We start from the raw sequence: 16174 nt of genomic DNA on the forward strand, positions 1-16174 counted from the left end.
TGTCAGAAATGGTTTTTATTTTATTATTTTTTCACTAAAGTTGAATGTAAGTTTTGTTTGCAACTTTTCAGCCTGACTCAGAGGAAAATCTTGATATAGATGATGTAATAGGCTATCAAAGCTGATGCATGATGAAAGGGTCTAAAGACATGTAGTTTGCAATTTGGATTCCTGACCTCATTTAAGAGTGACTTCATTTGGAGGTCAGAGTAAGTTGGAAAAAACATCTCGTAAAATACATTATAGTGTCTTAACCTTTGACCTCATAGCTCTTGGAGTCATACCGGTAACATCAAGTGTGCGGCATAAATGCACTGTAAGCAAATATTTCCAACATAAGATTATTTTTGCATGAGTGCAAATGTGAAAGATGTTAGACTTAAAGGGAAGGAAGTTTATAAAACGATGCAACTTTTTGCAGCACCACAAACTCAATCCACTGCTGCAGTTAATAGCTGGTCAAATATCTTTGTGTGGGGGAGGGGGGGGAGAGAGGGAGGGGGAGGAGGGGGGGGTGCAGCGACCCAGCTCTTTGTGATTAAAAGCAGGTCTATAATAATATCCAGGCTTTATGAACATAACGTCTCCGCAGCATTAGTAATAACAAAAGCACAACTCAAACCGGAGCCTACCTCAGGCCTGCGCCAATCAGCGGCCAGCTCGTGCACACCGCGGCCAATGGCTGATCCGGGAACGCTCGCGCACGGCCGTTTGAAGGGCGGTGCTGCGCAGGAAGAAAAAAAGAAAAAGGAAAGTTTGTATCCGAGCAGCTTTTGATCGGAGGAAACGCGCCGCTGGACATCCTGACACGGTGCTTTTGTTGTTGTTGGTCAAGCTTTTCTTTTGTTTCTCCGCATGTTCACTTGTTTGTTTACATAAAGCTCGCCAACTTGTTTGTGTGTTTCTGAATGATTGCTGTGGAGATGATCGACACCTCCATGGCTTTGATAGCGACCGAGCAGGGCTGCAAACTGACCGGCACCTCCTCGGTGGTTTACGGGAGAGTTGGGCCGAGGAAAGAGGTGCTTCACGGCCCGGCGGACGGCTTCAAAAGTGCCCCGATGCAGCCCAAAGAGACGGAGTACTCAACAGATGGCCTCCCCAAAGCCTTCCTCCACAGCCTGAGGACCCTCTTTGACATTTTGGATGACGGTGGCCGAGGCTACGTGCACATCTCGGAGATCGAGAGCCGCTGGCAGGGGGCAGATACCCGGGATCTGCCCGGCGGCGTGCTGAACTGCCTCCGGAGGGTCACGCCGCAGCATGGCTGCCTCACCTTTGAGCGGTTCGTGGCCGGGCTGCGGTACTCGATGCTCAACCCGGAGAACAGCTCCCACTTTAGGGCGCAGGCTGCCGTGCACCCGCAGCAGGCTCCGAAACAGCCCCAGAAACCCGCCCCGCTGTCCACATGCAGCGTCGGAACCCGGGTCGAGAACAAGGTCCGTCCCCTGGGGCCGAGCAACGTGACGAACACCCAGCCGCACCGGGCGGCCTCCCTGCACAGCCGGGCCCGGCCGGAGGAAGCGACCGGGTACCCCGCGTGCGGACCGGCGCGGTACGGCGCGGGCTTCGAGAGGTCCGGGCGGAGTTTGGAGCGGATTCCCGTCGCTCCGGAGGGTGGGTGTTACCGCGCCGAACCTGCCCAACCGGGCCACGCTGCCCAACCGGGCCACGCTGCCCAACCGGGGCAGCAGCAGCAGCAGAGCAGCGTGAGGTCCATCGAGTCGCTGGCACTGGAGTCACCGCAGCTCCAAGGACCAGGTGAGGACCACCATGATGTCATTTCATCATGTCAAGTGTGTGAGAGTTCATGGAGGACGTTTTTATAAAATATATAAAAAGTATAAACCATGTTAGAATCCAGATATGACAGCATATCAGTAATATACATGCAATACATACAAACAAGCTTTTTTTTGGTAAAATGCTGCTGTCATGTAGTTTTATACACTTCAAGTATTTCTTTGGATTTCACCCGTAAAATGTATTTTTTTTTATAAAAATGAATTATTGTTTTAAAGCTTCTGGTTTGCAGCTGCATCTCAAATACTCCCATTAAATGATTTCTACTTCAGCTGCACTTGAAGTGTGCATGAGGATGAGTCAGAGGAAGTCTTTGCATTGCTAAATATCTCCCAGAACAGAATACCATCGAGCTCTAACTGAACCGATGTGTCCACCAGCTTCAGTACCCGACTATACTGTAATTGGAGGCTCTGAACCACGATGGACACACGAGTTTCTACATGTCAGTACTGGTCATCCAGTGGCAGCTTTACAAAATGGTAATAATGAAGGGCTTCTTTGCCTGAATCATCATTACGTTGTGACAACGCTCCTCTCGGGTATCAGCGTGGTGTCACAGCTTAAAGACTGTTTATGGGCCTCTCCTCCAAACTCGAGTGCCCGGTTGAATAATTGCCGCCGTTAAAACTCCGGGTCGGGTCAGATCATGTCAGGAGCTGCGGAGAAATCTCTTATCTGGAGGGTTTTTCCAGCCGCGGTCCTCCGACCGAGGAGCAGTCGCATTCATTCGTTTGTTCAGTTTGAACCTGGTCTGGTGGATGTCGGATGGAGAAGCTATTCCTCGTTCATCCTGCTCATTATCTCGTTCATATATAAGCTCTGACAGACCCACTGCTGCCGTTCTCTCACACACTCTTTGTTTCTCACACACTGAAGCGGAGTTTGCGTCATCTCTGTACTGTGAGGCCTCTCTGGAGCTTTAATAGGAGTGACACTCAAACTCTCTGCGGAGCCCTCGGGGCCTTCACGGCTTATTCCACTTGCACTTATAGGACGGTGTTGGTTTTCACATACAGAGCCAGTAAATGTGCCAGAAATCAAAGCTTTTTTTTTTTTTTTTTTTAGCCAGGCGTCCTCAGTTGAATTCATGGAAATGTGATTAGAGCCCGAGCACCGATGGGGCCGAACGCCCTGTTGATCTCCAAGGAATTATTATTCCGCGTTATTATTGTTCTCCGTGAACAACTGCATTTTTGTATCGTATCCAAATACTCATGAAAGTTGGTACAGGCGTCTCTCCCGGTGAAAAATTTCGTATTTTAGTGGAGTCGCGAGTGGGCGTGGCCTAATGGCTCGCTAGCACCCCCTAAGTGGATGCCCCCGGCGGCTGCATTTACCTACATGCATGAAATTCGGTGGACACGTGTATCACACCGAGACGTGCAAAAAAGTTCCAACGCACCATTACGTCAACTCAACAGGAAGTCCGCCATTTTGAATTTATTCACCATTTTTGGCTTTCATCGGGAAACAAAATTCACGTGAGAATCGTCTTTTTTTTCACATAACGAACTTCTGCAGATTATGTCAAACCGACTTGAAATTTGAAGTCTGTGCATTCTGAACATGTTTGGAATTAAAAGTTATGAAAATAATTCGTCTTCGTTGATCGGTGACCGCGGCGGCCAAAAAGTGACCCAAGAATGACTTTTGGGTCACTTTTTGTTATAATATGACTTCTCTTTGCATAATTTGGACAACATGCTATCGTATGATTTTTTTGTAAAAGTCATGACTAAGAAATCTTCCAAGAAACTCAATGCATTGTGACAGATCTTTGACTCACTGCAGCCAATAACACCTATAACAAATGTTCACTCAAATGCGACCAAAATTGCCGCAGACATTCTTTGGATAGCAGATATACGTGTTTTCAAGGAGGTCTGCAGTGATATTAAATATCTTCCTGTAATGTGTTGTGGACGCAAAACTTTTTCAAGTTTCAACTTCACTAAAAGTTGAATCAGCATCAACAGGTGGAATCTGAACCATTAATATCAACCTTGGTGAAGTAGAATCTTTTACCTGCTGAGTTAACCAGACTGTCGGTGTAGTCACTGGAAGCTCTGCGTAGCCTCCGTGATACACCTTCACACAGGGTTCGAGGTAAAACAAAGGTTCACGTTGGGCGAGTCACGGAGTGTACGGAGGGTGATTACCTGTAAAGGTAACATGGTTCATTGACGGCAATTCCCTCTAAGGGTAAATCACATGGTTCACATAGAGCGAGTCCCTCTAAGGGTAAATCACATGGTTCACATAGAGCGAGTCCCTCTAAGGGTAAACCTCATGGTTCACATAGAGCGAGTCCCTCTAAGGGTAAATCACATGGTTCACATAGAGCGAGTCCCTCTAAGGGTAAATCACATGGTTCACATAGAGCGAGTCCCTCTAAGGGTAAACCTCATGGTTCACATAGAGCGAGTCCCTCTAAGGGTAAACCTCATGGTTCACATAGAGCGAGTCCCTCTAAGGGTAAACCTCATGGTTCACATAGAGCGAGTCCCTCTAAGGGTAAACCACATGGTTCACATAGAGCGAGTCCCTCTAAGGGTAAATCACATGGTTCACATAGAGCGAGTCCCTCTAAGGGTAAACCTTATGGTTCACATAGAGCGAGTCCCTCTAAGGGTAAACCTCATGGTTCACATAGAGCGAGTCCCTCTAAGGGTAAACCACATGGTTCACATAGAGCGAGTCCCTCTAAGGGTAAACCTCATGGTTCACATAGAGCGAGTCCCTCTAAGGGTAAACCTCATGGTTCACATAGAGCGAGTCCCTCTAAGGGTAAGCTAAACGGGTTCAGAGGTTGTGTTCATACTGATAACCAAAGGTCAACAATAATACAAAAGAAACCATAAAAAACTCCTAATATATCGTCCAAAAAATGACCCAACAGTCATTTTTTTATACATTACAAAATAGTATATTATATATTATACAGTATAATAATATAATATAATATAATATGTATAGTGTATAGAGTTTATAGTATATAATATATAGTATATAGTGTAGAGTATAGAGTATAGAGTATAGAGTATGTAGTATGTAGTATGTAGTATATAGTATACTGTAGCCAAGGCGATGCGGCTAAGTTTGATGTTTGGCTGTGACACAGGAATTTGATGTTTAAGGTCAAACGATGCTCCAAACCTCACGAAACTTTGCACGAGCGTCAGGCACCAACTTTCTTGAGTTTTTGAAGATGTTAAAGCCGCCAAAAAAAGGCTTAAAAAAAAAAAGAAGAATAATAAGGAACGAGATCGAGAAAAAAATGAATACTGCGAGGGGCCCCGACCCGCTGGATCCCCGACGTTCATATCACTGCTTGCGGTTTTAATATTTTACTTATTGCTCCAGCGTTGGTGCCTGACTTCACTGTTGTTCCCGATGGAAGCGAATTGTTCCAAACATTTTACACGAGCAACAGACGAGTCGCAGGCTGTTGCAGCAGAATACGAACGGCCGAAGCTTTGGAATGAAATACGAGTGAAAAGTTTACGTCCACACACTGTTGGCGTCGTTACAGACCGACCCGCCGTGTCCGCGCTGTAATCTCTCACATGCAGCCAACCCTGCTGGATTAGTGCAGATTACAGCACAGACCGAATCACTGCAGCAGACTTCATCACAAATTCCTGACTGTCGCTCTCACTTTCACGGCCTCTGGGTCTGAATATCTAACGGTGACAGAATACCACAGCAGATACCGGGGAGATGGTTTATCAGGATTAATGTCCTGCAGTCGAGTCATCAAGCGAGAGGCGAGAGAGAGAAGTGAAGGAGGCCTCTTTGTCCTACTAAAAATTGAAGATATAGCTGCTTTGTCACATGAAAATCGGCCTTCTTTGTCCCATTTCCAGCATGCAGCTCCCTCCTGTGGTTCAAACTGGCAGCCTGAGGAGTTCAAATCAATGCGTTGTCTGCAGATAGTTTTCTTGCTCTTTTTTGTAGTAAAATTGAACGTTGAAGTCCAACAAGAGTCAAATACATTCATTTGTTTTATTTTAAAATCATAAATATCTTGAAATGTTTTTGTAGATGTACTTTTGTCGCATATGATTCTACAATGCTGTAAAACTGGTCAAAATTAGACCTCCGTATGTAGTCATATTTAGGTATTTAAAACTCTTACTTCTCTAAATGATGTTTCACTTTCACAAATTGTGTTTTTTTTTTTTTAGCTCTACTGTGATCATAGTTATGTTCAACAGTAAAGACTGTTTGTGTGTGTGTGTGTTTGTGTGCATTGTTCCAGGTGTTGGAAAATCAGGTTTACCGAGATCTCAGAGTGAATCGACGACGGGGTTTACGGGCGGCTCCAGACGACACGGACGCAGTCGGGAAGAGCAGAGGAGGCACACCATTACTAATGGAGTGGATTATGGGATGGTGGGTGTATAATCTCACACACACACACACACACACACACACACACACACACACACACACACACACACACACACACACACACACACACACACACACACACACACACACACACACACACACACACACACAAGTGTCTTAAAGTTTTACCTCCTCCTGGGTTTTGGTCGTTGCATCATATGTTGTTCATGCACCCACAAAATAAAAATAAAAACAACATCGCTGTGCAGATCCCAACGTTTCCCAACACAACAAATACTGTACGTCAGCCTGACCTCTGCTGAAGTTTGTACGAAATGATGATATAAACTAAACTAGTATTTCTATCCGTGTAAACGTCCTGTCATGAGAGGAGGAACAAGCTGATGCTGTCAGACTGAGAGCAATATGAGGATTTTTACAACCTTAAAGCAACTTAAGGGGAAACGAAACGGGAAAAAAACTCTTCAGGGATTGTTTTAAATATAAAAGATTGGAAACACCTCTTTTTACTTTATGTTGGATTTTATATGAGAACAGAAAGTAATTATGTCAGAAATCAGTTGGTTTTTATCAGCGTGCCTATTGAGATGATCATTTCTTTCCATTGTATTAGAAGGAAATCTTCAGGTAGGTGGTGATTGTTCTGATCTGAGCATATTCTGCATTTTTCTCTTTTTCATTGTAGAAGGTAAAAAAAAAAAATCTTTGAAGGTATTTTCATTCTTCACTTGAAAAAAAATCTGACAATGATTTCTCAAACAAACAAAAAAACAGAAAGAAGGGATTCAGGCTTTTTTTTAAACATTTACACGTCATTTTTGTCTGTATAAAATTATGGCAAAACATTTTTGTGTTATTTTTCGAACACTTTTTACACGAGCAGATCGGTCAGTAATGAAAATGGTCCTAAAGGTGCGTTTACCAGTGAGTTTGCACACTTTTGTTAAAACAGACAACTGGTGACAACGTCTGAACAAAACTGAGGAAGATTGTTGGGTTCAGAGTTTTCAGCTGAAAGTGGTCCTACATGTTGACATGTTAGGTGACATCTCCTGGTTTTATTTGTGTTGAACTGAGTTTAAAGATGGCGGCTCAGCAGAAACATGTCTGGAAATTCTGTTGGAAAATATTTTATTTATTTAGACAAGTAGAGCAAACATGCAGGAAGAGAGTTTCCAGTGCACAGCTCTCCTCTCTTTCACTTCCCATTGGCCCCCTCATTCCCCTCCCATCCCTCTGTCCCCCTGCCTCCCCCCCCTCACTCTGCCCCTCCCACCCTCCTCTCCGGAGCTCATGCCTCCTCTCACTCTCCGTCTCTCCCCCCTCGCCTCACCATTTCTCACTCTTTCCAGCTCACCTCCTCTCCCTCTTTCTTTCCTTGTCTGTGTCTCCGTCTCCGTCTCTTTTCCCCTTCGGCCTCTTGTGTCGGGAGAGGCCGACTGACCGACTCCCCTCCTTCTCCCTCCGTCCCTGCCCATCTCCTCCTCCCCCTTCCCCCCCCCCTGTCCCTCCCACCCAGGCCGACTTGGCCCGCTGCTGCCCTGATGGTAGCGAGCCGGGTCGGGCCCAGGGGCCTGGTAGAAGTAGAGGACTCGCTCGGCCGGCCCGGCCCAGCCTGGACGGCTGTATGGGCCGCCTACACGACCGTCTTCATCCCCCTCAGCAGCAGCCTCTACAGCAGCAAGGCCCTGCACTTTTTCCTCTGGGTGAGTAGGACGGGAGGGAGAGACAGAGGAAGGGAGGGACAGAAGAACTTAAAGGTTGTCCTTCAGATGGTTCTGTTATTTCAGGGTGCGAAGATAAGCGTCAGGTTCTTTGGATATTTGATTGTGACAGGAGACAAAAACAGGAGTTAAAAAGTTGTGATCGCTGTCATGTTGAACAGGACACAATTTATCTGTCCTCGTTTATTTGTTTATTGTTTATTGTACAAGTGCTGAAATTAATCGCAATTAAAATTACAATGATGCTTTAAGTCATTAAGTGAGACATCTTTGAATTATTATGAATTATGTGGTGGTTGTAGTTCAGATCTCGTGAGGATTTGCTGTTGTTTTATATCATTGTAATTTAATTATATTTGGGTTATAAACTCTCCGATGAAAGAAAAAGCTGCCTTTTTTTTATTTTACTTTTTAATAATCTTAAAAAAAAGATTCATTCCTTGTTCAAAAAACAAACTGAAAGAGTAGTTATGGGCCTTCGGGTCTTAGCTGATTGACAGAACTCAATAAACAACATTTCAAATCATTTATCCACCAAAAACACAACTTTGTTGATGACCTTTTTTCCCACTCTTTAACATGAAGGGTTTTTGTCTGTTTGTCTGACAGAACAAGTAATTTGTCGGCATTAAATGACTGAAAACTTCAGGCATCTATTTTCAGCCATTTAATCAAATCATCAGAAAAAAGAAAAAGAAAAGGTCAAATGGATCGTTTTAAACGGGGTTTGTTTCAGGAAGCTTTGGACTCGTGTATCGGGTCTGATGCTGTTGTGCTGCAGAGCTTCAAGCCTCAGAGGCACCACGCTGCTCTTTGTAGATGAAGTTTGAAAGGTCTCTGTGTTGCTCTTTGTGCGTTTTTAGTCGAACAGCTTGTGCAATGGCTGTTGTGTTATTGTGTGTACGTTGTGTGTATTCATGCCTGCTCATTCAGCCAGAAGAGAGCACAGAAACACACATGTACCCAGTTTTCCGTCACCTTTCAGCCATTTGCTGCTCTGTTTCCTCTCTCTCTGTATTTTCTCTCCCTGCTGCCTTTCTTTTTAAACAGTGGCTTTTTCCTGGCCCATCACACATTCATGCAGCCTGACACTGGGTCATGCTTCGTTCTCAGCACGGACCCCCTCCTCTTCCCTTTAAACACCCCCCCCCCCCTGTTCCTCTGTGTACACTCTCTCTTCAGGCTTTTTGAGCACAGAAATGTTAAACAGGGTTAGATTTTGGTTTTCTCTCCACGCCCTCGCAGCCCGTCCCTCTGGTGTAGGAGAGGTGATGGGTGGATAGAAAGATGACACACCAGGTGGCTGAATGCCAGCAATGAGGCCTTGACTGTGGCAACGTGCCGCATGGACAGCCTGGTCAGCACAACTCAATGCAGCCTTGCTGGGCTGCAAACACACACACACACACACACACACACACACACACACACACACACACACACACACACACACACACACACACACACACACACACACACACACACACACACACACACACACACACACACACACACACACACACACACGGGTGGTCATAGTTGAAGTGGGGTCTGCTGTTTACCCCATTCTTAGGTTGCTGCACGGTTGCCATGGCGCTGGACTGATTGCTCCTCTAAACATTGTTCAGGATGGGGAGAGAGTCCGGCACAATTGGTGTGGCGCCATTGTCTCGGCCGGCACAAAAGAGTGTGCTGCAGATGCCCTGGTGAAAAGATGGGAGTCTGTCTACCACGCAGTCTGCTGGCAGCCCGAAATCAGTGATTAGATTTAATCTTGGCAGCAGTCTGGAAGCTCTCTCAGGAAATAGGAACATTCAGCGTCTTTGTGGGGTCTCTGACAAATCTGTGACTCCAGGCAAGTTTGTTTTGCAAGTTTTCCCACTTTTTGTTTTCATCATTTCACCCTTTCTCCTGTTTAACTTTCATCTCACGAAGTTGAAGCAAATGAAAGAGCTGGAGCAAGAGAAGGATTCCCTGCTAGCGGGCCTGGAGGTGGTGGAGCGGGCCCGAGACTGGTACCAGGGCCAAATCCACAACGTCACAGAAAGACAGCGGCAGGTCGGCCAGAGCTCCCACTGCACGGTCAGTAAAAACTGAAAGCACTATGGGTTTTATTTATTCTTTTATTTATCGGGGATAACTGGACGAGCACATACAATGTCACATCATGGGAATGGGCATATTTTGGGAAATGTAGGAAACTGCTGCCTCAGCCACCAGATCAGGCAGATTATAAGAGCTTCACCCGCCAAAATAAAATACCAGCAGCTGTTTATTTATACGTTGGTGTGTTTTTTTGAGTCATAGAACTTTTTCTCTCAGACACTTTGACAAATACCATGAGAGATACTTTTTTTTAAACCAACCTGTCCTCAGTTTGTTGTTCACGCCGTTTTTAACTCATCTTCTTCTTCTTCTCATTATCGTTTATGTTCTCTCCTCTCAGGATTTCTTCACAGAAGCCAATCAGAGTCGCATGAATGTTCTCATTCCCAAATTACAAGAAGTCAACCGCTGCCTTAATGACCTTATTTCCTGCTCAGGAATGGTGAGTGTTCACAGCCCCTCAGACGGTTTTACTTTGTTCTCAAGTCGAGTCAGTCAGCCGTTGCTTCATCTTTCATTAAGTTCTGTGTTTCAGTCATGTTTAGTCAAAAATGTGTTTAAAATAATCCAAGGAAGGAAAAGGATGGTGGTGAGGGAGATTGTTCTGCAAGGCTGATTTGAGGTGTTTAGATTTTAAAAATAAAAATTAAAAAAAAGTCTCTATGAAATGTGTTCTCCTTTAATATCCCGTTCACTGAGCAGCTGTGTGTGAACGAGCAAGCTGCAAACCTTTAAATCTGCAGGGTCTGAATGTTTGATATGTGATGTGAACCTGTTCAGGCTGGTCCCTGAGCCACAGTACATTTATATGTCATTCAGTTTTAATAGTAATTAATAAGCTTAATAGTGATATAATAGCAATGCCACGACTGTAACCGTATATGTCAGGCGGGACTTTTCTTCACCGCTGGTTCCTCTTTGTTCCCCAGCAGTCATTTCCCTCCAGCGGGGCTCAGACGGCAGCGCTCTCAGCCAACTCCCAGCCGCCGGCCTCAGCTCCTCCACAAGCCCTCCAGAGACTGAAGGACCAGAACCGACTTCTCACACAGGTCCAACACAGTTCATTTATCCAGTAAATCACCAATCCTGCAACTCACTGACTGTCGTTATGACGATGAGCCTCCAGGGACCTATATTTACAGGGACCTATTGAAGCCGAGGGTTTATCAGGCCAATTAGCAGTTCCACTATTTGAGACGCGTGAACGGAGCTGACAGACGATGTGTACGACTGGATTGTGTCAGAATTACAATCAGTAAACATTTTAAAAACACTGACAAAGCTAATAAAAAGCTGAATTTATGTCTGGGATCATTTATTTTACTCTCCACATGAACTGTTCAGCTGCATGCAACCAAAGTGGTTGGTCAACAAACCGAACACCTCTGGGGCCAGAATCTTGTCCCTGTTTACGCAGATTAAAACAAGAGTCGTTCTTTTGTCACCGTCACTTCAATTCCTGTTTTGTGTTTTGTGTTGAAGGAGGTGACGGAGAGGAGCGAGCGGATCGCCCAGCTGGAGCAGGAGAAGTCGGCTTTGATAAAGCAGCTCTTTGAGGCTCGAGCACGTAGCGCGCACGACGCCAGCACCCTGGACTCCACCTTCATCTGAAAGCAGCTGCTCTCCACCTTCATCTGAAAGCAGCTGCTCTCCACCTTCATCTGAAAGCAGCTGCTCTCCACCGTCATCTGAAAGCAGCTGCTCTCCACCTTCATCTGAAAGCAGCTGCTCTCCACCGTCATCTGATAGCAGCTGCTCTCCACCTTCATCTGATAACAGCTGCTCTCCACCTTCATCTGATAGCAGCTGCTCTCCACCTTCATCTGAAAGCAGCTGCTCTCCACCTTCATCTGATAGCAGCTGCTCTCCACCTTCATCTGAAAGCAGCTGCTCATCTGAAAGCAGCTGCTCTCCACCTTCATCTGATAACAGCTGCTCTCCACCTTCATCTGAAAGCAGCTGCTCTCCACCTTCATCTGATAACAGCTGCTCTCCACCTTCATCTGAAAGCAGCTGCTCTCCACCTTCATCTGATAGCAGCTGCTCTCCACCTTCATCTGATAGCAGCTGCTCTCCACCTTCATCTGATAGCAGCTGCTCTCCACCACCCAACACCAGAAACACCACGATGTAACGCACCTTTCGCCATAACACGCCAACACGCTGGACTGCAACATGTGACCACTCCACCCCCCTCCAGTCAAACACTCCCGACCTGACCTGAGAGAGTCGAAAACCTCTTTAACTTGCCGCCTTGACATTTCCTGTAAAATAACCACTCCTACGAAGCTGAAAAGACGGGAGCTCTGCTGACCTCAGATGGGTCACATGATCCCGTCGCTCCATTTCTTGCCAGAGAACGAACAAGCATCTGTAAGATCTCTCCACCTCCAGACGGTTACTCGTACGTCTCTGGCTTCGCTGCACAAGGAACAGAAACATATTTAGCTTCACCTGCTGAAGCTCAACTATCGTGGTCCCAAAAGCTACCAGACGAAGGGGGTTGTTTCTGTTGGAATAAAATGCCATACTCTTGCAAATGAAAACATCCTCAGCTGCACCTGCTTGCTGTGACCTATCAATTACTTTTTCTTTTCTTTTTCTTTTTTTTCAAGTTTGGTACTTTGATTTAAAAATGAAATGAGGCACTTTTGTCCTCCATTTTCAGTATTTCCTTCCTTTTAATGTAAATTAATGATGGATAACATGTTTACCTGATATTTCCTCCTGGTTTTTATAGTGTTTAACTTCAAAACACAAAGAGAGATGAATTTACTGAATGAGCAGTTTGTATTTTATAGTAGCATGTTAAATGTTTTAAATGTTATTTTTAAGATTGAAAAAAAGCAAAAAAAAAAGCGGGAAGGACAGTTTACAAGCCAACGAGATGTAAAGGCACAGACGGATTCGAGAGGTTTGGAAGTTTGCACGTGGAAGAAAGCTGCGGAGGATGAACGATGGTGAATGTGTTGGAGTTGGAAAATGATTCTGATATATCAGAAACAACAGCAACAAAAAAAAAATAGGTCTCACGTTGGCGAGCTGGTGCTGCAGATCCTCCGCATGTAACTAAAGAGGATTCTGGGCATCGGTCACATCAGTAGCTCAAAATATTTATCCTCTAAAGAGATTTCAGTTGTTCCCTTTTACCAGCTTTGAAACCGATGGCTCTGGACTCAACTGTAAAAACATTCGGCCATCCACAAGTTTACACAAGAAGTTTTTAGTTGGTGGGTTGTGTTAGAAAAAAAAATGAATAGTAGTTTTATAAAGGATGTTTATGGTACGTTGTGGGATGTCTGCACTTAACACGGTTGTTCTGTCCATGTCTGTCTGTCTCTTTGTTTGATTGTATGTTTCTTGCTGCTCAGACTACATTATGTGTGAAACTCTTTTACTTCTGCTTTCTATTGAGAGGACTCAAAATTCAGGTGAAATGTCAAAAATAAAAATTGACCAAACAGATCTCACGGCAGTTCTGTGGTTCTTCAACAGCACATTTATTTCTCATGAGCTTCTCAGTCTGAACGTTTATGAATAAAACAGGACTTTGAAACTAAAAATATCAGAGCAAAAATATATTTTAAACCAACGCAACAGAAATTATTTATTTATTCTCTATCAGTATGTTTATTTTTACTTTTTTCTGTCTTATGTGCAAACAGCTTGTTTTAAAAATGAAAGATTTAAACTGCACGTTTTTCATTTAAAATATATTCAAATCTGTTATTTGACTGTTTTGCACTGAATGGGCAGATGATTCATCAGTTTTAACTGTCGCATCTTTTTCTCAGAATCGTAGCAGCTGATTTCCAGAAACGAAGCAGCGGTCTCATCTTCTCTTTTTCTGCGTCCAGTTTTAACTGGTTTTGAGGTAAGTTTGCATTTCACACAATACAGCAAAATATTTTCAAAAGAGAAAACGTGATTTGCTGTTTGGTTTTAATGAGCTGTGTAGTTGGAAAACTGGGCAGTTGTTGCACTGAAGGAAAAACAGTGAAGAGACTAAATATATATATCCTACAGATGGATTGATTTATCATAAATTAACCTGTTTCATGTATTTACTGTATTTATGCAGATAATAAGATTTTCATTACGTTATTTGATGAATGATTTGTAATTTGACATCTTTTAAACTCCCCTTTAACTCCTTTAATTTATTGTTTCCTTTCATGTGGGTGGCGACAGCTTCTTTTCCTTTTATTCAACAACCAAACATGCATGTGTACAATCAGAGCAGCGAGAGAAAAGAACAGCATAGAGAGGGACAACAGTATTTAGGTTATTATCTATCATAAGTTAAATTATTAATTAATATACAATAATCTTATCACATCTCTGCCTAAACACCTTGTTTCTACACAATTGCCAGTTGTTCTCCATCATGAACAACAACAACAACAACAAGGAAATGACTTTCAACGGGGATAGGAATATTTTTTAAACATTTGATTACAATAAATGGAGTGATGTGGAGTTCCCAACCTCCAGCAGCGTTAGTGATCTCTGAGACGGTCTGAACGACACCAGTACAAACCGGTTCAGGCAGAGTCACGCTGATGTAAACAGACGTGGGTCGAGTTTCAGCAGACGGCCTGTGAAGCTGTTTAAACACTCGGAGAGCTTCACGCCGTAACTCCTCAAACACAGCGCCACCAACTGGACATTAAAGAAGGAGCAACGAGCGATTAAATGAGGAGCAGGCTCTCACTGCAACACGCTCGTTAGGGTTAAATGTACTCGCATTGTTTCATCAACTGCACAGAAGGACTTTCTTCTAGACGGCTGTCTTTTTGAATGTATTATGATTAGGAGCAAAGAGGTCAAAGGTCACCTGAGAGGTCATTCTGTAACCCTCCAAAAAAACAAATGTGTGGAAACCATCAAGCAGCGCAACACGAAGAAAAATCCCATTTAAATACGTCCTGTAAATGTGAATCAAGGGACAAAAGGTGACTTGTGTAGTTTTCAGAGTCCCATCGACACCTTGAAACACGTCACGTAACACGTTACACATTGTTACAGTGAATTTAATCAGAAGTGGTTTTCAGGACTGTTGCATCAGTTGTTTACGGACGATTTTTCCGTCAGGCACCATCGGTTTGTTGCATCATTGCCGATCGGTGTGAACGGATGATGGCTTGCCACAACACGTCCTCAACACCTCCTCTGTTCTGCTCTCCGTTTCTGATCCGTGTTTGATTTTCTTATTTCTGCTTTGACTTTTTCTCTACACATTGATGTCATTCACACACGTAAATCATTTTGATTTATTTAAAGTGTTCATTTTTTTAAAGGGCTGCACGGGTACCGATCGTGACATCGTAGGCACCCAGGGGGAGATGCTGAGCCCCCCACGCCCTCGTCTCCGCCCTCTGATTGGACGATCAGACGCTGAAGGATCCCTGAAGTGTTGGCTCATGTTCCTGAAGATGTTTTCTCTTCATTTTGAGGCTCACTGTTTGCTCACCGTGGAACAGATGCACACAGGAGTCACCTGAACTAAGAGTGGAGAGCGGGGACACCCGTCAGTGGAGGAAGGTGCGGCGGTATCCTGGTGAACAGGTGAGTGTCATTTAGTGTCACACTGCAGCTGCACATACGTGAGCGTCGGTTCTTGTGTCTTTTTCAATGGCAATATGCTGTTTTTTTTTAGTTTCTCTGCATGAGACAAGGCTGCATTTATAGTCAGCTTCCTCATTTCTACGTCACCCTTACATACAGATATAGTGGGAGGGCAGCAATGAGTCTACAAGCCATTTACATAAAGTCGTAACTGACACTTGCTCAATGTTTGAGAAGGAAACGGGCCGAAGGGTCGGCAGAGTCAGCGCGACGGTGACACTTCAAAGGTTCAAGGCGAACGAAATCAGTTCATCAGACGACCGAGAGCGAAGGGAAGGAACGATCCAAAAATATACCGAAAAATGTACGTTTTCTTTATCTTATCTGTGTTTTAAATGGGTGAGGTGTTTATGATAAATAATGCAGTTTGTTGTTTTATGTTTGCTTCTTATTTCTTCTGATCCACTGCATTAACTATTTCCTTCATTATTTTTGTCTGAGAAAGCATTTTTACTGCTTGTTGATTATAACATGTTTTACCAAAGTCCTGAAAATTTAAAAAAAAGTTTGATATGTGATGAGACAGAAAAAGTCTT

The 16174-nt window shown here is 44.2% G+C and overlaps 1 protein-coding gene across 2 annotated transcripts; it reads left to right on the forward strand.

Moving 5' to 3' along the window:
• Positions 1-799: 799 nt before the first annotated feature.
• On the forward strand, positions 800-11897 carry sapcd2 (suppressor APC domain containing 2). 2 transcript variants are annotated; one of them, XM_069715221.1, is made up of 6 exons: positions 800-1761; positions 6068-6201; positions 9840-9986; positions 10351-10452; positions 10940-11059; positions 11493-11897. In XM_069715221.1, the coding sequence occupies exons 1-6, from the start codon at positions 909-911 to the stop codon at positions 11619-11621; spliced, it is 1485 nt and encodes a 494-aa protein (XP_069571322.1). In that variant the 5' UTR covers positions 800-908; the 3' UTR covers positions 11622-11897. The 2 variants fall into 2 exon arrangements, with proteins under 2 accessions (XP_069571322.1, XP_069571324.1); XM_069715223.1 differs by having other exon boundaries at positions 10943-11059.
• The last annotated feature ends 4277 nt before the right edge of the window (positions 11898-16174 follow it).

This window comes from Brachyistius frenatus, unplaced genomic scaffold (genome assembly GCF_029030835.1).
Source record: "Brachyistius frenatus isolate BFR_SWC_R1_liver_20210118 unplaced genomic scaffold, ASM2903083v1 Contig_140, whole genome shotgun sequence".
In the NCBI taxonomy this organism is placed as follows: Eukaryota; Metazoa; Chordata; class Actinopteri; family Embiotocidae; genus Brachyistius; species Brachyistius frenatus.